Source organism: Agelaius phoeniceus, chromosome 10 (genome assembly GCF_051311805.1).
Source record: "Agelaius phoeniceus isolate bAgePho1 chromosome 10, bAgePho1.hap1, whole genome shotgun sequence".
In the NCBI taxonomy this organism is placed as follows: Eukaryota; Metazoa; Chordata; class Aves; order Passeriformes; family Icteridae; genus Agelaius; species Agelaius phoeniceus.
In genome coordinates, this window is record NC_135274.1 from 19,077,634 (window position 1) to 19,099,722 (window position 22,089).

The 22,089-nt window shown below is 43.2% G+C and overlaps 2 protein-coding genes and 3 non-coding genes across 5 annotated transcripts; 4 read left to right on the forward strand and 1 right to left on the reverse strand.

The window, feature by feature from the left end:
- The first annotated feature begins 674 nt into the window (after positions 1-674).
- On the forward strand, positions 675-7,624 carry EIF4A2 (eukaryotic translation initiation factor 4A2). Its single transcript, XM_054638892.2, has 11 exons — positions 675-821; positions 1,655-1,700; positions 1,790-1,922; positions 2,181-2,320; positions 3,449-3,617; positions 3,807-3,916; positions 4,042-4,185; positions 4,576-4,713; positions 5,001-5,090; positions 5,329-5,408; positions 6,818-7,624. The coding sequence occupies exons 1-11, from the start codon at positions 793-795 to the stop codon at positions 6,960-6,962; spliced, it is 1,224 nt and encodes a 407-aa protein (XP_054494867.1). The 5' UTR covers positions 675-792; the 3' UTR covers positions 6,963-7,624.
- Positions 2,034-2,104, forward strand: LOC129124712 (small nucleolar RNA SNORD2). The gene has a single exon (XR_008534896.1). It is a non-coding gene; the product is annotated as a small nucleolar RNA SNORD2 (small nucleolar RNA).
- LOC129124710 (small nucleolar RNA SNORA81) lies at positions 4,233-4,413 on the forward strand. The gene has a single exon (XR_008534894.1). It is a non-coding gene; the product is annotated as a small nucleolar RNA SNORA81 (small nucleolar RNA).
- On the forward strand, positions 4,795-4,922 carry LOC129124701 (small nucleolar RNA SNORA63). The gene has a single exon (XR_008534885.2). It is a non-coding gene; the product is annotated as a small nucleolar RNA SNORA63 (small nucleolar RNA).
- Positions 7,625-8,429: 805 nt separating the features above from the next.
- On the reverse strand, positions 8,430-20,624 carry RFC4 (replication factor C subunit 4). The gene is made up of 10 exons (XM_054639538.2): positions 20,398-20,624; positions 19,745-19,823; positions 15,315-15,394; positions 14,036-14,155; positions 13,028-13,171; positions 12,616-12,736; positions 12,046-12,171; positions 10,388-10,468; positions 9,378-9,494; positions 8,430-8,646 (listed from the first exon to the last, which is right to left on the reverse strand). Exons 1-10 carry the CDS (start codon positions 20,520-20,522, stop codon positions 8,551-8,553), a joined length of 1,089 nt encoding a protein of 362 aa, XP_054495513.1. The 5' UTR covers positions 20,523-20,624; the 3' UTR covers positions 8,430-8,550.
- Between the last annotated feature and the right edge of the window lie 1,465 nt (positions 20,625-22,089).

Genomic DNA, 22,089 nt, shown 5'->3' on the forward strand with positions numbered 1-22,089 from the left:
AGCCCGGGCCGAGGGGCCGGGGAGCCCTCAGAGGCGCCTCCATCTGCCCCCCTGCCTCAGGGCCTCTCCGAGAGCTCCCAGCGCTGCCCCCTCATGACCAACGCTGCCCCGGCTCGGGAGCGCAGGGGGAGAGCTCGGGGTGTGTTCCGCCTGCCAGGGAGGAGGAGGAGGCGGGAGCCATTTCTGTGTGAGGATGGGGCGGATGCGCGACCGCCGGCCCCCGCCCGAGGAAGCCTCTTTTTCCCTCCTGTCACCCCCCCGACTCCGGGGCTTTAAAAACAACCAACACGACGGGGAAAATGCAGCTACGAAAAGGGGCTACTATGGCGCCCCAGCCGCTGCCGCAAGGGCCGCTCGCTGTGCCCTCACTCGGCCAAGCCGGCGCCGCCATTCCCCCTCCCGCCCCACGCTGCAGCACGGACCGGACGGGAAACCCCGTGCGCGCGGGGGGGAAGGGGAGGCAGAGGGAGGAAGGAGTGGGGCGCTGTGACGCACTCAATGGTGCAATATCCTTCCGCGATCCGACAGAAAAAGTAGTTCTATGTTCCACGTAGCCTCTTAGACCCCAGAGGTTCATACACAACCTTCGGATTAACTGAAAAAGTCGCGTGACGGGAATCTCTTGGGATACAGGGCTTAAACTGGAGAGATTCTTGCTTTTTTGCGCGTGGTATAAGGTGTATATCCATGCGCAGAGCAGAGCGCAACGAGTCCGGCAGCAGGGCGGGTATATAAGGCGAGCGCCGCGGAGGGCTTGCCTTTTCAGTTGAGGACAGAGCTGGTGATCGGAACATGTCAGGGGGCTCCGCGGATTATAGCAGGTATGGCAGGGGCCTGGGCTCTTTCCACATTCGGGGGCTTCCTGGGTTTTGCGGGGGCGGCCAGGGAGAGAGAAAAAGTCGAAAGAAGGTGGAGGGGTGGGAGCCGAGGCGCCCTGGGGGAGGCAGGGCGCTGTGCTCAATCAGCCCTGCGCCCTGGCCCCTCCCGTTCTAGACGTTTCTGTCCCTGCGCTCCCCTTGCTCGCGGTTCAGCAACGGTTTAGCTGTAGTCCTCGGGGCTCGATTTTCGTTACTGGCTTTCTTAGCAATCCAGTGAGCCCTAGAAAGGACTTATTCGAAATTTATTCGTGTACAGCTGTGTTGTAGCTTTAATATTTAAATGTCTTTCTGCGGATTTTTTTTCCTCGACATTCTAGTCTCCCTCGCGCCGTTGGTTCGCCCCGGGTTTTCGGACCGCGCTGAGGGCGAGACCATTATATTTTTTTTGCGGGGGGAGGGGGAGGCCCCCCCCGGGCGATCGCCCGGCGCCGTCCGCCCGCAGCGCCCGGTTTGCGCAATCCCAGGGGTGGAGCTCTCGCGAGAGTTCCCGGCGGGGCGGGGCGGGGGGATCCGCTGCAGCGCCGGGAGCGCGCCCGCCCCCCCTCTTCCCCCGCCGCGGGAGCGCGCGCTCGGTGCGCCCATGGCCGCGGCGCCGGGAGATGGGCGCCGGCTTCGGGACGCTGGGGAACGGGGGCAGGAGTTTGTCCATTGGCAGCAGCTCAGAGCACCTGCTGGAATGATCTGTCACGGGTCCCGCCGCTGTCTTAGCCGACGTGTCAGCTCGCTCCTGCGTGGTGGCGGCTCCCGTGCTAACAACGTGTTCTCTTTCATGACAGAGACCATGGCGGCCCAGAGGGAATGGAGCCCGATGGTGTCATCGAGGTGAGCACTTACGAAGTGACCTGAGAATTTATTCGCTGGTGGACAGGGGTATTGGATTTATTTTTTTTCCTATTGTTTCTTTATTACAGAGCAATTGGAATGAGATTGTTGACAATTTCGATGATATGAATTTAAAAGAATCCCTTCTAAGGGGCATTTATGCTTATGGTTTTGAGAAGCCTTCAGCTATTCAGCAGAGAGCTATTATTCCATGCATCAAAGGTATGCAGTAGATTCATTAATATCAACATCGGATAATTAAGAAAGCATTGTGAAATGCATACGTTGTTTCATTTAGTGTGCAGTAATAACTAATTTCAGTCTTCATTGAACAAGTGATATGATGGTACACCATCTTTCGGGACTGACCTGAAATGGAGAGACCTCTTTAGTACTGATCACTTACTTCAAGGGGAATTAAGTAAAACTAACGTGATTGACCCGTGTGGGAGCAGTAAATGTGTATCCTACTTTTTTTAGGGTATGATGTGATTGCTCAAGCTCAGTCAGGTACTGGCAAGACAGCCACATTTGCTATTTCCATCCTGCAGCAGTTGGAGATTGATCTCAAGGAGTCCCAGGCACTAGTATTGGCCCCTACCAGAGAACTGGCTCAACAGGTATTGATAGTGTAGTTTAAAAAAAAAAAACCGAAAACTTTGTGTGTTGCATAGGTTTCAGGTTTCACAACTGTGAGACAACATTACCAGACTTCTTCAGGGGCTGTAATAAATATCCATTCAGAACCCTTTTTGTGTCCAGTAATGGGGGATACAAACTGCCTTCTGTCCCACAAGTCCTCTGCCTCCTTGAAGAGCTGAGGTAATAAACATGGAGGGTGTGCTGGGGCAGGCGTGCAGGGGGCAGCTGCTGTGCTGTGTGTAAAGTGGAGGGAGCATCTTCAGCAGAAAAACAAAATTACTAAAGCACAGTGTTCTGAGTGGAAACAAAAAATTCACTTGTTTTGAAGCCGTTTAAACTTAAATGCAGTTGTGCAACATGAAAACTGCAGTGCACATTTGGTTACTTAATGGTTTTGTTTCTTTGTACGTTTTCCTGACAATATAATTGCATGTCTTCGCCTTCAAGGCTTGGTATTCTGTTATGCTAAGTGGGTGTGTGGTAATAACTTTCAGAATACTTGAATATTTAGAATAACTGTATCAGTAGTGAAGGGTCTTAAAGTACAATGTTGAACCAACTCTGAAGTAGAAAACTTACTGTCATTTTGAACTAGACTATACTGAAATGCCAGTGCTATGTGACAGTTTTTCAAGGTAAAGCTAAACATACTAAATCAGACAGAAAACAAAAGAAATGGAATAAGGGCCTTTTATCAGAATGTTAGGCCTTTGTTCTACTCTAAAGCTGTTGCGGTGAGATATGTTTGGAAACCTGGCTGGTAGTGGTGCCATAGGAGAGAGTTCACTGAAGAGTGTCCAAGTGCTTAACATGCAGGCCTGAGCACCACCTCGGAGCTTGAGCTCACTTCTGGTGGCCCTGCTCTCAGCTCATGGCAATCACTCAATCAGCAAGTTTAGCCAGTAAAAAAAAAAAGTAACTGTTCCTCTGGCTACTAGTTAGCAACTTGAGTTATGTGGAGTTGGGCAGCTTTTTTAGCAGCTCTCAGTTCCAAGAGCTCCATAGTCCTTATTTGGTGTCTCAACTTCCAAAGTCCATAAAAGCCAGTGAGAATGGGGCATAAGCTTCATTGTCCTATGAGCTCCTAATGGAAGGTTCTGTTTTAGATTCAGAAGGTAATCCTGGCCCTTGGAGACTACATGGGAGCAACATGCCACGCTTGCATTGGTGGCACAAATGTGCGCAATGAAATGCAGAAACTGCAGGCTGAGGCTCCACACATCGTGGTGGGAACTCCAGGGCGTGTGTTTGATATGTTGAACAGGCGCTATCTTTGTGAGTATGAACCTCATTGTGCCCTTGCTGATAAATTTCCAGTGAAAGCCTCATAGCCACTAAGAGCTTTAGTGTACTTGTTGTCACTGTGGAGAGTTGTGCTGGAAAGCTTAGTAGTACAGAAGCATGATGTTCTTAAAGGATTGTGTATTTGTGAAACTAAATGAGATGCTTCTGTTTTTCCAATAGCACCAAAATGGATCAAAATGTTTGTTCTGGATGAAGCTGATGAAATGCTGAGCCGTGGATTTAAGGATCAAATTTATGAGATCTTTCAAAAACTAAGCACAAACATCCAGGTACAAAAGCTTTCACATGGTGAAGTGATGCATGCAGCTTTGGTTATGGTGTGGCTGAGAGCTAAATTGGCACAAATAAAAATTGTTGTATGGGGTATGTGCTAACATAGAGTAATGTATTTTAGGTTGTGCTGCTGTCAGCTACAATGCCAATGGATGTGTTGGAAGTGACCAAAAAGTTCATGAGAGATCCCATCCGTATTTTGGTGAAGAAGGAAGAACTGACTCTGGAGGGTATCAAGCAGTTCTACATTAATGTTGAGAGAGAGGTTGGTACTGGTTATACTCACTCTGGCAGGAGGAGTTAGGTTCTCTTACCTTCTTGTTAAAGCACTGTGCTAAAATTGCGGAAACCAAGGCTGAGCTTTAGTTTCTGCAATAATGCTAGTAGAGTAAATGCAAGAAGAAGAAAAACTATGCACTAGATCCAAAAGGACTAGGGTGGACCTCTTTCTTAATGTCCAGTGTCCTGTGTCTGAAGATTTAGTGCAACAATTGATGCATAAACTTGACTTAGTTTCCAGGTTATACTGAATGTAGTTGTGTGCCAAAGCAGGCTTAATCAATTGTTGTATTGGAGTTCTATTCCTTGCTTCAAGTTTGTGTTATGTACTGAGATGTGTCATGACGTGTTTCCTGATGGTCTTTGTTCTGCTCAGGAATGGAAGCTGGATACTCTCTGTGATTTGTATGAGACACTGACCATTACACAGGCTGTTATTTTCCTGAATACAAGGAGAAAAGTAGACTGGCTTACAGAGAAAATGCATGCCAGGGACTTCACAGTCTCAGCTCTGGTAAGAACTGCTACTTCAAATCACTTCTGAAATGCTGCGTATTTACTGGAGAAAAAATGGTGAGGAGGGGATATCAGTGAGAAGCAGGAAAGTTATAATATAGCTGTGAAGTGCTGTATTATCGTTCCCCCTGCTTAAAGTAAACTGTTTCCTTTCTATCCCTACCTGCTTAGTTCCCACAGCAGGTAGGGACGCTGGGATTCATACATGCCTTTGTTCTTTATAGAATATTCTGGTTTGGAGCATTGGAAGTGTACTAATTGCAGCTTTTTGTTTTAACTCTCCAGCATGGTGACATGGACCAGAAGGAACGAGATGTTATCATGAGAGAGTTTAGATCAGGGTCCAGCCGTGTCCTGATCACTACTGACTTGCTGGTGAGCATTGTCTTTCATTGAATACGTTCTGTTACAGCCTTCTCCCAAAAGCTTCATAATTGAGTGATGGTTTTTGTAACCTGAACTGCTGGGAGCTTTTTGGAACAGCAAAGACCATGCTCCACTGTGGACTACACAGTTGTAGTTCATAACTAATGATGTGGTTGACAGAAGTCTGAGATAGATAAATTGGAAAATAGCCCCTAACTTGCATTAAAGACTTGGTGTTGCTTTGCAGGCTCGTGGCATTGATGTGCAGCAAGTGTCCCTGGTTATCAATTACGACCTGCCGACCAATCGTGAGAATTACATTCACAGGTCAGTTGGCTCTGCCCCCCGTCAGTCCCTGTGCTGTGATGGATGGGCATTGGCACACACCCTCCTCACCCAACCAGAGGTGTTAGCATCCATGCATGAACTTCTCACAGCTAGCAGGGAATGCAACCACTTGTGGATTGGCTTTTTAAAAGCCCTGCTTTGCACAGCAGTGGTTCTGAAACAAGGGAGAAGCAGAACTTTTGAACACTTGAAGCAGTGGGAAAACTTAAAAGATAATAGGTTCAGTGATGAGTGATGAACATTGGAGCTGTGGGGAGAATGCCAGCAACTGAACTGCCTCTTGTCATGTAGGCTGTGACATAGGAGTGTGACACTGTTAGTGGTGCAGCATCTTGACAGCTTGGTCTGGGCTCTGGCTGATCTGGAGTTGTTGCTGCTCAGTGACAGGACAGACGTTACTTAGTCCTAGCTTGTAGGGCTGCCTTTGCTTGTGGAGGTTCAGCTGTGTCCATGTTGTGTGTGCCATGTTTGCTCCTGGTAGCTCCTTAGTGGGATTCTTTGCAGTGTGTCTTCTGGTAGGAATTTCAGTTTGTCTCCCTAGGTTTAGTTAACTGCTTCTAGTGCCTGTCCCTAAATTAAGTAAACTGTGCTTTGTTACTTGATGTAAAAAAATACAGGAGTCGATAGCAGCAGTTGATGACACAAGATGGTGCTCAGAAACGGCGTTGACGTAATTTAGGACGTGGATTCGTAAGCGGCACAGTTTGAATAAAGAGCGAGTTGGTATTTATTCATTTATTTTGTCATGATTATCCCCTAAGTTTTGTGAGCCCTTTCTGTGTATTTAGCTCCTGCTGGGAAGGTGCTCTATTGTGCAGCCTGTAGGAAGGTGGAGCTCACGGTGGGTGTAACTAAACCGTATGCACTGATGTGTCAGTGACTGATGTGGGCTTAAACACAGATGTTGAGCTTGGATTTTACTCTATAAAGGAAACCAACAAATCCTAGGTTTTCCCACTGGAAGCAGGTTGAATTGAAATTCTGAAATAAAGTGTGCTGTTCCATGTTACTACATTAACTTGGTAACAGTCTGATTGTTAAACAGCAGTGTGTGCTCTCTGCTTGGGTGTGAATGCATGAGGGGGTGGGTGCGTAGTTGAACAGAGGGGAGAGACTGACCCAGGACTTCAGAACACAGCACCAAGCGTTAAATGAAGGTCTTACTTTGCAGCCAAAGAGTAACCATGTGTGTGTCCTGCTGCCTGCCACGGAATGGACCTGCTGTGCTGCTGGCACCAGCTGCTGGTTTTCCTGACCAGCTGTGACTTGGGTGGCAGCATAGACTGGCCAGTGGCAGATAAGAGCAGCAGTCAAGAATGGATCTTGCAGACATGTAAAGCAGATGGGCGAGGTTAACTCGAGTGTAAATGTGTTTTCTTTTCATGCAGAATTGGCCGGGGTGGCCGTTTTGGCAGAAAAGGTGTGGCTATCAATTTTGTCACTGAAGAGGACAAGAGGATCCTGCGAGACATTGAGACTTTCTACAATACTACAGTGGAGGAGATGCCGATGAATGTGGCTGATCTCATTTAATCCCCGGGATGAGGTGGTTGTGAATCCAGTGCTCGCTGTTGCTGAATAGGCGATTCACAACGCGCATTGTGCTTCTTTCTTTGGGGATATATTGAATCTTGTCTCAATGCTCATTACGGATCAGAAATACAGATTTTTGATAAGAGAAGCGACTTTCTGTCGTGAGCTCTTGTGGGGAAGGCCATTGGCTTTGTCCACTTTAGGGTTAGACTGTTGGGGTTGGGTGGAAAGTCATGGGGTCTGTAAATTTTTTCTTTATTAGAAATTTATTTCCTAGTTCCATAGAAGTGGTTGTATTAGATGTTCTTTATCATTTAATAATTTACTTATGGACTAAAAGATATAAGTGCTGTATAAAGTCAGCCAATTATGTTAAACTAGCCTACCTTCCTTTATTGTATGTACTTACACCTCAGATTAAATTGGAAAGGCCTTTCAAAATCTCTAAACTTTTATAAGAGCATTAAAATGCATTTTTGTTTCATATGTATTTATTCAATAAAGTATTTAATTAGTGGTAAGTGTGATCTGGACCCTGTTGCTAAGCCCCAGCAAGCAAGCAATCATACTATTGTCTTAGTTAGGGTTAAACCCAGTAAAATTTGCCATATTGCACATGTCTTAATGAAGTTTGAATGTTCAATAAAATACTTCTATATTCACTTAAATTGTAAATAATTGCTTCTTGGGTTGAGGGAGGGTGACAGCAGAGACTGCACTGTCTCAGGGTGGGAGCTGAAGCTCGTGTACTGTGTCATTAATTGCAGAGGTGGTTCTGGACTCCCAAGTGCTAGTGTGGTTCTGGCATGCTGCACCTGTGTCCTTAAATATGAAACACCCCTTCATCAGAGTAGAAAATGGCTCACTTAATAATTGGTGCTGGCTTGATGAAGAAGCTCTGTGCTGCATTATTAATGCCTGGCCAAGGGTATTTTTTTTCCCAAGCCATTCAGGAAGGAGGACAGGTGGTCAGAACAGCACCTCTGAGAGTGTTCCCCAAAGATGCTCATCCAGGTCACAGCTTTAAAATGGCTTGTGAGCAAGAATAGAGAGATGACAGGGAATCCTAAGTGATGCCTTCAGAACATGGCCTACTCTTTGCTGTACATTTTTTTTCTTTGAGAGCTTGAATGGAATAAAAGTTGCAATAGGTTTGCTAGTAAAGTGCTTTTTGCTATGTTTAATCCCAAAGGATCATTAGATAGATACAAGATGGTGGAGGTGTGGGCCGTGTTCAGCCTGAAGCTGTGTTGTATAGGGATGTGATCATTTTACCAAGCCAATATAGGCTACAAGGACTAATCCTTGTGTCTCTGCTTGCAGCTGATGAAGACACCAGTATGGATATGCTCACTTCTGATAATTTGCTTGCATGTGTAAGCACACAAGAAGGAACTGCACAGTAGGAGCATTACACACCCCTGTGCTCTTTACCAGTGTAAAAAAATTGAATTAAATACTCCAGCCTCAGGTTTTTCAACTGCAGTGCAGTCCTTTTATTGCAAAAAAAAACCAAAACAGTACAAAAGTACACAGGTCCCTGCTCTGAGAGCCCCAGCCACCCCTGGAAAAAAGGGTGCTGGAGGAGTCAGATGTTCTGTGTGAGCTGCTGCATCACAAGGGCACAGAGACTCATCAGCTGCAAGAATTCATCAGCACCGTCTGCCAGGCATTTGTCCACTTCCTGCAGAGGGAACACAGAAGGGAAAACCCTCTAAAACTTGCCATGCTCAAGGCAGCTGTGTCTTGGGATACAGTGGAGAACAAGAAGTTTGTCAGCTGTTCTCTTACTCAGCACAGATTTCTCCACATTACATCCCTGTCCAGCTGGGCTGGGAGCCATGAGCTCTCAGCCTCCACCTCATCTCCCAGAGGAGGCCACCACTGAAAGCTCCAAACACAAAGGGCTGTGGCACTGGCCCTGCCAGCCCCTGCCAGGAGCATCACTGCAGGGCATCCACAGCACCTGCCTGGCTGCAGTCACTTAGGCAAAACCTCCACCACAGCTGGCTTTCCTTCTTCATCAAAAGTGGAGCAAGTTAATGAATTTTCTCTTTTTTGGAAAGGCAGATTTTATTCACCAGATCAAAATCTTACATTTTGCAGCTCCTAAGTTTTTTTCAAGTGCTGACTTACTCTCATCTTAATTTTCCTTCCATGTTATATTAAAAAACCCCAAAACAATCAAACCCGCAAACCTCTTGATCGAATCCACTAGAACAACGTAATATGGATAATAATTCACATAACTAGATTTCAACTCCTCATGAAAATTCTCAGGACAGAAGTTTACATTCTACCAAGAAACATTCAGAACAAAAAATCACCATGTACTTCTTGGGAGAGATTGTGCAAACAAAAATCAATCTGTAAAGATTAATGAGTTTTGGGTTTTTTAACTCAAGTTAGACTTACTGCAAGTTTCTCAACTATGGCAGATTTCTGCTTGTCACTGTAATCTCCACTCTCCACAATGGTGTCATGCAGCTGGTTTACAAGCTGAGCAACAGCAAACCCCTCGTTGATGAGATTCTGCACAGGGAGAGAGGAAAATGGAAGTAATTTGGCAGCAGAAACACCATAAACTGGAAAGATAATCTTGAAAAATTCTGTCTGAACTGAACTGACAGACTGCACTGCAATTTAGTATGGAACCTGTACATTGTAGAGGACAATTCAGTGGCCTGAGCACAGCCCTGCCCTGCACCAGCCCAACAGTGACAGGCTGCACGTGCAAGGCAGGCACAGAGCAGCAGTTCAGTCCAAATGTTCTTCCAGCTTCTGACAATTTACATCTCAGAAATTTTATGAGACATTTAAAGCATTTAACAACCTCCACTGAACCTGTCCAATCCTATTCTAAAATTAGGAGAGCTTGGCATCCACAGCATCAGATGGCAGTTCCACAGCCTTCACATTTTAAAGGGCCAACTACTTAGGATTTATTTTGTTCATCTGGTTATTGCTAGTCTCAGGAATTGAGAGATCTGTAAGACCAAAGCTTTTTTAATGAAATAAAACCCATGGCAACTAAAGACAGCTTAAAAAAAAAAAAAAAAGTAGTGCCCAATTACAAAAATGTCAAGTATTGAGAACAATGGTCAGTGAAGCTATTTGGGAAGAGAGAAGTTTATGAAAATAGAAATATCATTGGTGCAACCTTATTTTTCTGTTCAGCTGAACAGGTCTACATCAGTTTAACCCAGGAGAAAGCCAGAGTCACATTGGTAGGGAAATTTATTTGCAACTTTGACAGCTCTTCCTCAGAAGGGAAAGACTGGGAGTCCTGACTGGTACAAGACACTTCCCAAATGTGCATCCAAACTGACTGAGGCCAAATGTTCCTCAGCCATAGCCTGGGAACAAGGGATTCACAGGGCCTTGACTGAGAGAAATACCCAGGCTAAGCACTAAGAGAACTCTACCTTTGCCAGTGTTTCCAGTTTCTCAAAGGAACCACTCTGGCAGCCCAAGATCAGCTCATCAATTGTTTCTTTAGGGATTACCTGTAACAAGAAGTGATATTTCTTAATTTCAACTTTGTAAACTTAAAATTGGTGTTGATGCTTACAGTAACAAACTGTTCATGGCAGAAGGCATTTCAGGATTTCATTCCTCTACACACCCCTCCACCTCTAGCAAGTATATGGGACAGACTAAATACATTTTAGAAGTGAAAACTAGGCTGTGATATTTTTCCTTTACTGGTGATATTAAAACAAAAACCATATCATGACAATAGACCATCAAAGTCACCTTCCTAAATCCAACTGCTTATTCAGGACACTGACTAAGAGGAGGACATTCTTCAACAGTTAGATCAGCCAATGCTTTCTGTACCATTCTACACCTAAACAACACAGCAAATAGATTTTATTTCCAGTGACAAACCAATAGCATCCAAAAAATGCCCAATGCAACAAGATTAGACAATAAATCAGAAGGAAAAAAGTTGACAGACGCCATTATTTCACTCTGTGCAGAGAAGAGCTGCCCCTTTCCCCCTTCACTCATTGTCATTCCTGTCAGTTGAGTGCCTGGACAGTTTGGTTTCAAAGCTTCTTTATGAAGCTTTTGTACTAAGGTCACTCCACGGTCACAGAAGTTGTGAATGATCAAGAACTTCAAGTTTTTATGGAGATATAAAGTTGGGTTCCCTTGCTTTAAATGAGCTTTATTCATTCAATAATGAAATGTCATTCTTCTCTTTCTTATCAATACTCTCAATTTCTGCCAGGTTTCAGATGTCTGATATCTATTCAGATACTAGCTGGTTTACAGATGCACAAAACTGAACAGTGACTTCACTGTGAAAATTGTTTAAAATTGTTCTGTAAACTCTGCACAGCAGCAATTGCCTCTGGTTTCATCAAAGTCAGAACCTCCCAACCCCTACAACGAGCTATGATGGCAGCACCTTCATGGGAAGTGTGTCCATCATTAAAGCCCATCTATTTTTCAGCTCCTCAGCTCCTAATCTCACTTCTCCTTCTTCAGGGGTGTTTTGTTGCTATAGGAACACCTTCACACAAGTTTTATTAAATGCATTTTCTCTCAGGTTTCTCCTGTGCCTCTCAGTATTACCCATGTCATTCTAGAACAAACCACTGCTGTTTCATTAAAAAGCAGAAGCCACACAGATACTTGTCACTGTCACTGTGAACATTAAGCTGAAAATGAGCTGCTACTGAAAGTCATTTCCCTGTGGTGCTTCCAAACCAATATTGCAATGATCTCTACTTTTACACATACGTACAGAAAAGCACCAAAAATGTTTTAATCTACTCTCCCACAAAAAAAAAAAAACCCAAAACCCACAGTTTGCATTTATGGGCAGATTATCTCAACTTCAGTTTGAATTATAAGACTGTTTTACAGGTTTCCATGATTTACAGAAGTTGCTAGAAACCTGCTATGTAATAAGTGTACAGAATCAGGCAGTCTTTTAAAATTCTGGTAAATAGTGCATCATTACCATGCTGCAATACTAGTGAGTATAAAACTATTTTTTAACAATGGCAGATAGAGATAGGAAAAATGCTTTTCAGAGTAATTCCAGGAGAAACTGTAAGGCACAGCTTACCCCAGCAATTTCAGTGATTATCTTCTCTGTGATCTCCTTCCCACCCATTAGGCGAGTGGCACTTTGAAGAAAAGTAATTGCTTTTCTTAAGTCCCCTTCTGACACTTTAACCAGGTATGACACTGCCTGAAAAATGATGTCAGAAAATGCTAAGTTAAGTGTTCACTGTTAATTAAAATCTAATACACTTTTTCAGCAGTTACTTTAAAACACCAAGTAGTGCATAAAGCAGATTGTCTGAGCCAAGCACAATACACAAGTTACAAAACAACCTCTCTACTAACACAAATGTGTGCTGGCAGTTTGAGAAAGAAGCACAGTTCTCTGCCAGTACACTCAGCAGAGAAAAAAAAGCCCTACAGTTTGGCTTCAGTTTTCTCTGGTGGACATTTCTTTGGTTTTAGGACGATTTAAAATTCATCTCATCTATGGAAGGAGAATAAATGAGTTTATATATTTTATTTCATACAATTGAGCAGCCTGGAAAAGTATGCTGACTTGGCCTCTTTTGCTGCCATGCAATTATGCACTGGATTAAGCAGTAAAATTACATGGCAACCACAAAGTTACCTCATTACTGATTTTCACATGTTCCTTCTCAGAAACATCCAACAGCCTCTGCTGCTGGATACTGTCAGACAAAGGCTTGAAGCGGAATTTGGAGCATCGAGACGTTAAAGGTTCAATTATTCTGAAAGAAAGGAAGGACAGGGGTAGAAAACGTGTGGGTCAAGTTCTCACAGACAAAGCTAACAAAGGCAGAAAAGGTTTAAAATACCTTAAGGTTTAAATAACTCTAAAACTGCAACATTGTAAAAATTAATTGAAATCTAAGTATTGTTTCAGGCTTGCATGCATATAGTGACATCTCTATTAACTGAAAACTATGAAATTAGATATCAACTTTTAAGCAGGGAAAAAATTAAAAAAGAGACTACAGACCAGATAGCAAATCCAAATAAGCAACAAGTTCCAGGTATACCTGCTGATGTAGTTACAAATAAGACAGAAACGTGTTGTTTTAGATTCTTTTTCCATTGTGCGTCTTAAGGCTGCCTGGGCTGCTGAAGTCATAGAGTCTGCTTCATCCAGGATCACAATTTTAAAAGGAGGACACATTTTACCACTGAAAATTAGAAATCTGTTATTCAGCAAACAGGAAGTGTACAGACAAAGGGAAAAAAAATTAAAAACATACACAGAAAAATCCCTGCAAATAGCAAGTAATATTTTACTTAAGCATGTATCTTTAAAAATAGAACAGATTCAGAGGTTCTATCTTTTTAAAAGATTTCATTGATTTTTAGATTAAAGACTAATATTTTTAATACAGGCAGGGACTGAGTTACCATAAAAAGACCAACACTTGAATACTGCAAAAGCCCTCTAAAATACATACTCTTACTGTAAGATGCTTCTTTTAACACCTTATGTGCCTCTTTTTGCAGGCTTCCTGATTCCCTAAACTCCCAAGAATACTCCACAGACTGATTCCAGTACACAATACTGTACTGGAATCAGTCAGGCTGTCTTGGCATGCAGTTTCTTCCTGCTGCTTTCCACAGTCCATACACATGGCTTGACCTGCACTGAGCTTCCCATCAACTAACAGCAGAATCCTTTTAGAAACCAACACCCATGTTGTAGAAATTCCTGCAGATTAGAAGGGCTAGGGAAGTAACTTCTGGCACAATTTACCCAAAGAAATTTTTCTGTGGTAGTCAAACAAAATCTGCAAAGGCAACAACATGTGCCCAAACCCAGAAGTCTTGACCTTGTGGAGTTTTTGCTGTCTGCCTCCAATGATAACAGCAACAGTAAAAATCCTCCTGGGTATTCAAACCCCCAATGTGAAATTCCATGAAGTAAAAGCTCAGCCAAAGCACTGTGTTTTGCCAGCTTCTGGGCAGTGCTGAGCCATCATTTATATTAGAAACAAAAACAACCACATGCTTTGTCCTAAGCAGGAGGGGTTTGATGCAGCACTCACTCTGAACGGCTCCCAGAGGCCGTTAGCTGAGCAAAAGCCTTCACCTTCTCCCGGATCACTTGTATCCCACGCTCATCAGAGGCATTCAGCTCAAGGACTCTCTGCCGGAATAAATCAGGCCTGCAAAATTTTTATTGCAACACGTTAGCTGCTAACCCCTGTAATGATATGTTATAAAATAGAACAACAAGCCTTCTGGCTGCTTTGAATGGCAGGGATTATTTTTATCAGCATTACTAAATAACATTGTTAAAAGAGACTTAAGTTGAGATCATAAAATATCAAGTATGAATTTCCATTAGATATTTTTAGAATCTCCTCCCAGGCTACTGAAAACAATGAAGTATAAAATTATATCAGTTAACCAGGAAGAAAAAAAAAAGGAGGAAGTTGGCCTCATATGTTCACAGCACTATGTTTTATTCCTTTTTACTTACAGCCCCTGAGCAATGTGAAATAACAAGTAAAATGCCACAATGCAGTCACTAACAGTACTACCAGAATGAAATATCCAGAAAGTAAAAGATATGCAGTATTCACCTGCAGTACTATACTCCATTTAAAAAAACAAGCCAACAATTAATACACTGGATTTTAAATCCTGAGAATTAAAATGGACTCACAATGTGGAGTTGTCTTCCTCCTACTAAAGTAGAAGTGGTTCTCTCCAGAAAAACAGTGAGTCAAAGATTAAAAATGACAAATGGGATGGGGGAGGCATTAAATTCAGCATTACATTTGATCATAACATCAAACCACCTTCTCATCCATCTTTTGCTTATAGATCACTGAATTTGCTACTCAAAAACTCCCAAGTGCTACAAGTGAGTTAATGAATGTATACATGCTGAATTTTAGTCTGAGTCCCAACACTACTTTTCAGACACAATTCAATGGTGCATAACAGAGAGATTAAAAGTCAGACATTTTATGAAACACTTTGAGATCTATGTGTAGCTAACAAGTTACTAAATAAATCATAAAAATTGGAATTCCTTTACAAAGTTCAGTAAATCATATGCAAAGCATATTCTTTCTATAGTCTTTATTGGGGTTACATGGCTGCCAATCTGAAGTCCATACTGGTAACAGGAATTGGTGACTTGTGGCAGGACAAATGAGAAAAAAATCATATGTTAGAGCTGAATTAGAACACAAAGATATTCCTGAAAAAGTGCTGGGAACTACCTAAGAGCGGGCTATGACCAGAGGCACTTCATCACATGATTAGGAGACATGTGACAGTTGATTACACTGAAGCAACTTGATTCCAGCTTACCCAAACAGTTCTCTAGCAGCTGCTAAAATAGTGGAAGTCTTTCCAGTTCCAGGTGGGCCATAGAACAACAGATTGGGAAGCTGAAACAGCAAGGCATCATTTGTAAGAAAAGGAAATTAAAAAAATATCCACTAACAGGAAAACCTGCTGACAATCTGAGCACCTAATAGAACAAAAACTGTCTATTCCTCACAGTAAATAATGGCAAGTCTTTCTCTTTTGGTCTCTAAAGGAGGACAACCAGTTGCTGTTTATAGTACAGTATGAACAAGTGTTATTTGGTGGCACCATCCCATGTTCTATTCAAACTGATATTCCAATCTATATTTATTTTTATATATACACTCCAGGGCATGTCTGAGATCACTAAACCTACAGAGCCTACTGTTCTGATTGCAGCAACACCCAAATTTATCCAAAGATGGCCTTAAACAGCCTGGGCAATACCAGCAGTGCAGATGAAACCATCCTTTGCTTTCTCAGCTGCCCAGCCTGCCTTGCCCAGCCAGGCTGAGGATTCTGTGCTGCCACCAGGTGCACTGCAGGGAGCAGGGGCAGCTCAGAAGGCTGGGCTGCAGCGAGGCAGTGCTGGCACAGCCACACGGACACCACGGGGACAGTGCCACCCACTCCCTGCGCTGCACGGCCCTGGCAAACTCCTGCACCCCTCTGAGCCGGTTTCAAAGGAGACCACTGGCACTTCTTAAAGAAACTAGGTTAATTGATCTTTGAAATAATTTAATTAATGACCTCAGCATGAAAAATACAACTGCATTAAGGAGATATGCTGACACAGGAAGATCAGAGCAGCACAGCAAAGACTGCAGCAATAATTTTAGGATGACATTTAGCAGCACAAAGCAAAAATATCTCTCAATGTGAGAACATAACAAAGTACCTGCAAAATATCTGAAATTCATAAGATGGAATGAAACTGATAATAAGCTGATTTTATTTTGACTGTCAGAGGAGCAGTATAAGCCTGTGTAACATGGTGATCTGAGTTGTGCACTTTTAATGCAGATGTAAATTATCAATACTAACAGGTAATGAGCTGCACACAGTTCAAGTCATCCTTAGACAAGGATAATGAATCCAAACTGGGAAAAGTGATTAAAGGAATGAAAAGCCTATCTTATGAGAAGTGACTTTTTGAAGAGTTTGATTTAGTTAGCTCAGTAAAATAAAAACTGAGAGGGAATATGACTGATCTCCATAAATACACCTGAGCATCACAAAGAACAAAGCTGGCATAAACAAAATTTGTGTAAGCCATGACTGAATTTTGGCCGAAATCAAGAAGCCTTTCAGCTGACATAGGAGTGATAGTTTTCTATATTACTGTTTCAAGCAATCACTAAAACTGCTGTCTTTCACAATAGGGGATGTTCTACTTCTACATTCTTAAAACAAGGATCCAAAAGTTCCCTCCAAGTTCTCAGTGTGACTTGATTTCTAACCCCTAATAAGCATTCTATTTTTAAAGAGTCAACTAAAATTAGATTTGAGAATTCTGTGCTGAATATAGCATGCAATGCAGACAGAATGGGAACAGCAAAACCAAAACCATTCAAAGAACAGAGAAAAATGCAGGAGTACACAACCCATAATCAGAAAATGAAATAGGGACAATCAGCTTGGTAACAAAGATCCTGTTTTAACAACTAAGACAAGACACAGTGCACAGACTCAACTGTGTATGTACCTACAAGTAGAGATAGAAGAATTTCAAATTCCAATCAATTTCTTGTAAATAAATGAATTTCAAGTTTTGCCTGCTCTTTCTGCCAATCAATTGTTGCCTGTTTCTCTAATTACTAATAAGCAAACAGCATCCCCTACTAACAAACACCTTTTCCAGTTTAGATACCACAATAGTATTATCCCCCTCTTTTGTGACAGCCAGAGAGATGGAAAGTGTGCTGAATGACAGCTGAAAATTCACCAATCTCTGTGCTAGGCTGGCACATTGCAAGGAAGATGTTTGTGAGATTCATAATTTCATGCCTCTGTGCTAATTCACACACTACTGTTCTCAAAAAAAGCATAAGCAGGTAAAAGGTTTAATTGGAATGTTTCCTAATTCCATTACACCACAACTTTATCACTGTTTCAACCTCACTTATGCTGGTTTCTCACTGAAGTATTTACACCACTTTTCACCAAGCACAACCTAATCCTTTATGCAACTGTGGCAGTATTTTTAAATAAACTGCAACCTGATCTGGTTATCCATTTTTCCACGCTTGCCAGGAGTAAGCAGGATACCTGCAGGCATCACTCTGCTCATGGGAAAGCTACCTCATACAGTGCAAATCTCAGCTGCTTTTCCAGAAGTTTCAGTACAAGTGAAGATGTAAATTGCAATGATAATCCTACACTCTCTTTTTAGTTATTAAGGTATCATGAAGCAAATGAAAACTAAAGCATACCATGACTGTTTTCAGTTTCTTCGACAAAAAAACCCAACAAATCAACACTCCTGGCAGACAGAAATCAATTTCTCCAGTTCAAACCCACATGGACTCTGCTGTCCCCAGTTTATAACAGGATGATGTGTGCTCTTACAGATGGAGGTATATGAGCTATAGGGAGTTACAAATCCTGTATTAATTAATGGAAGCTACAACTCCTGCTCCATTTAGCAGCTCCCAAATCAAGGCCCACAAATACGGGCCAACTGACAGAGGACTGACTCTCCATTTCCAGCACTGTGGTTTAAATAAAGCACATTACTCAAACCTACAGCATTGTCACAGCTGTTTCTTTGATCTCACCAGATCACCAAACTCAGTAAAACCCCTGCAGTAATATTTACTTACTGAAGTAAGTACGAATTCAGAATTCAATTACACTTTTTCCTATTTGACAGAATGAGTCCTTTCAAGATACTAATAAAAATGTCTAAATTAAAAAAAAAAATCCAAATATTTTAAAGTACTTGCATGATTTCATCCTCAAATGCCTTGCTGAGTTTGGGTAGCTATGGCAAAATTCAGAGCCCCTAACCAGAAGGAGGAATTATAATTTGCCTTTTCAACTCAGGAGGCCAAAAGTCAACACAAGTGCACTAGGCTCAGAATCCAAGAAACACTGCTGATCCACAAGCTGTAGGGTTTTAAATAACTGTTGCTGAAAATAGAACTTCCCAACCCATCACCTAAGCAATGTTACACAACTGATATGTCCAGACAGAATAGGTGGCAGCAGCTCATTTCTCCTTTGCTGTTAACAGTTCCTTCCTAATTACCTCAACTCTATAAATACTGTAATCCAGCAGCACTGCTGCTGAAACCCAGATTTCTGGGGTACAACATTACCTGACAAGGTCACATTACAAGAGTGTTCTCAAAGCAAACTGAACATGGAGAAAGAAGCTAAGGAAAGAAGTACAAATGTTTTGCAGTTGTGTTGTACCTGTTTGATTTTGGCTTCATATGCTCAGACAAATAAGGTATGTCTGTTTTGCAAGTTTTGATTAAATTATTATTTTCAGAGATAAACAGACTCATATCACTGTAGAGCAAACCAAAACTGCAGCCCATGAACACAGACAGCTTTTGAAGCACAAGTGGGATTGTCCCGGGTGAGGAGGAAAAAAGTCTCAGTATGTACAAAATAAGGAATTGCTCAGATTTGGAAAAAAGCAGAGCAATCTCTTGGCCATGTACTTTATTTCTCCCTTCAGCCCCTTCACCTCCACACCAGCTACTCTGGAAGAAATAACCATCAAACATACCAAATATTTACTAAATTTTTACCCAAAAGCAAATGCAAGAGTAAACAAATGCAATGACAAATGCTCTGCTCATCTACTCTCTTAGGACACACAAGCCAACCCTGCAACTGCCACATTTAGCTTTTTAAAGCCAGAGAGACTTGGAAACTTTAACCCAAAAAGTTTGGGAATCACTATCCAAGCAGTAGACCTGGCACTTATAAATTAAATTCTCTCATCAACCAAAATTTTTAGTGCTCAGCAGTTTCACAGAAGCACTGAAAGATCAATAAAAATGTTTAGGAGTGACTGTCAATTCAGACTTGTCTATGAAAGAAAAACTTTCTCCTCTTGTCTTAAACACAAATGGTGCAAATACTGGTGGAGTAGCAGTGTGGAGACAACAAAAGCTTTTCCAGGTTTGAAACTATTAACAAGAAGTTTACTATTTGAGCTTTTCTAGAAAAATTCCAAACTGCATCATGGAACTTACAATTCTACAGTGTTCAGAGGACTGGGAATATAAGAAGCTTTACACATATATGACAACAGAATACCACACAGGATAGCACAAGGAAGTCACTTTAGCCTGTTTATGAAGTACTACTGTAAAAATGATCATTGCTGAGTGGGAAAAGAGAAATTTTTGTTACCACTGACACAAGTGTCTGTTTAAAAATGCTGATTAAGTAGATGTTGTCATTGCACTCACATCAGCACCTTCCAGGGACTTCTTCAGCACAGCTACAACTTCATCCTGGAAGGCGACTTCATCCACATTTTTGGGACGACTAAATAAAATGACATTAAATAAAATGTATTAGCTAACAAAGTTTCATAGGAAAGCTAAAATTTAGAAAAAACAACATCTCCCCTTCTGATTACATCAGGTACTGAAGAATTACACTGAACTTAGTAGTTGAAATCAAAATCAGAACAGGAAGTCAAATGCCTCTGGTCTCTGTGAGTGAAGTGATCTCATTCATCAGGGAGCTGTTTGTCTTTTACTGTCGTAAACACCTGTCTGAGATGTTTTTAAAAGCAGAACTGCAATATTTTACCACTTTGTGATAAAGGCTTCTCAAAAATCCAAAGCATTAAATGCATTCATGCACCAAAACACAGTGATGAAACAGCACAGCTTGACATGACCAAGATTTCCTGTTCAGTACCAGCCACAAAGGGCACTTACAGCACCTCCCAGCCCTGGAGTTCCCCCAGAACAGGGAAAGTTAAGCTCTTCTCCCTGGTGGGGACACCCACACCTGCGCCCCCCTTTTGCTATGCATCAACTACCTCTCTACACCCTCCAGAGCCAACCTCCCCCTCACGGCCAGCCCCCCACTGCCCCAGAGCATCCCTTACTATTTCTCCACCCAGGGGATGGGTTTGGTCCTCTTGCCCTCCCCGCTGCTCCCGGCCGCGTTCTTTTCCTTGGCAGCGACGGGCTTGGTGCTGATAGAGGCCGGACCCTTGAGGAAGGCCTGCATGGCTGTACCGGACCGTGCCGGGCTGTGCCAGGCCCCTCACGGCCCCGTCAATCACAGACCCCACAGGCCCCGCCGGCCCTTCCCGCCAACTCGCCCGCTCAAGGGGGCGGAGCCACTTCCGCCCGCCGACAGCCAATCACAGAGCGCGGCGGCGCCGCCGAGGAGGAGGGCGGGCGCTGACGTCACGCCGCGCGCGCTCCTGTACCTGAGGGGCGGGGGGTGAGGGGGGCGGCGCGCGCGGAGGGCGCGGGGTGGGCGGTGCCTCAGGGCGGCCGCGCGCGCCGCCTCACGAACGCGCCTCCCCACAAATGCCGAGTGCCTCCTCACAAATGCGCTTTCCCGCAAATGTCCCCGAGCGTGAAATGAAAAACAAAAAGACCCTTCTAGAGAACAAGCGCTGCGCAAGAGCAAGGGAGGAGGGACCTCTCTGTGCAGTGGGACCTGCTGGGTTCCTGAGACAGGGCCTGCTCCCTTCCCCTGACGGCTGAGGTGCCTTTGGAGGCTCTGGAAGCTCTCCCGAGTGAAGTGAAATGAAACCCAGGAGGGCCCGAGGCTGGCCAGGGCCTGTCCTGGTACAGACATTTCCTTCATGGGCGGCGGTGCTCAAAACTGCTCCGGCCCTCGCTGCTGCCGTGCGAACAGCTCCCCCAGGTGTGCAGGCTCAGGGGTATTGGTGATGGAGTGAAGCGAAAGTCAATCCTTTGTGTTTTCCCATTATTTCTAATGACATCCATCACAGCTAAGCCAGGGAAAAAGTAAATTGAGGAGTGTGATTGATTTGACAGATCCCTTTAAATGACGAGAAAACATCCTGGTAGATGTGGCAGTCGTGATGAACGCCCACGTTTCCATGTGCTGGGTGGCTGTAGCTTATCCTTCCAATTACACACCAGCTTTGTGGGTAGAAAAATGGAAGTATTTCTGCGACCAGCAGAATTGTATTGTGTGGCTGCAGATGTTCTGTTTTACTGTTTTCCCTTGGCTACTCCTGGGCACGAGACACAGACAGAGTGGCCTGGGAAGCTGCAGTGGTGATCCCCCAGAATAGACCCTGTGGAAGTGAAGAGACTGGAAATGGTCTCTATGGCAACAGAAGAACAGCCTTTGGAAAAAGAGATGTAGGAAAAAATGTAGGCTGAAAATACATAAATCTGTCAGTGAGTCAAACCTGTAATTCGTGTCTGGGCAATTTTAAATAAGTTGTTTCCTTTCATCTGGAATTCTTCTATTGAAGAATGAAATCCAGATTGTAGTCTTAGCAAGAAATGCCCACACATATAATTACTGAAGTTGTTTTGTTCTAGGTAAAAATGCAATGATTTTTTTTCCTACTGTAATTATATTTGGTACTTCCAAGTCATGGTAACAAATGATTTCTGAAATCAGTTTCTTTCTGCAACTGTATAAAGCTTTGCTGTCTTTTTGAAGCTTTGTTCTATTTGCTGGTCACTATTCAATCCACTCTCCTTAATGGGGCCACCTCAAATGTACCTTGCATTTCTCATTTTGTCAGCTCTGGATGAGCCTGAGATTCAATTCAGCAGTGGAATTTACCTTCTGCTACATT

Bases quoted from the DNA above. Each gene is read 5' to 3' on its own strand.
- RFC4 (XM_054639538.2), bottom strand. From the start codon at position 20,522: ATGCAGGCCTTCCTCAAGGGTCCGGCCTCTATCAGCACCAAGCCCGTC. The intron at 10,469-12,045 runs GTAAGCTGTGCC...TTCTTGTTACAG, and splicing joins TAATCACTGAAATTGCTGGG to GTAATCCCTAAAGAAACAAT. The intron at 9,495-10,387 runs GTAGAGTTCTCT...CTCCCTGTGCAG, and splicing joins AACTGGAAACACTGGCAAAG to AATCTCATCAACGAGGGGTT.
- EIF4A2 (XM_054638892.2), top strand. From the start codon at position 793: ATGTCAGGGGGCTCCGCGGATTATAGCAG. The intron at 1,701-1,789 runs GTGAGCACTTAC...TCTTTATTACAG, and splicing joins AGCCCGATGGTGTCATCGAG to AGCAATTGGAATGAGATTGT. The intron at 5,409-6,817 runs GTCAGTTGGCTC...CTTTTCATGCAG, and splicing joins CGTGAGAATTACATTCACAG to AATTGGCCGGGGTGGCCGTT.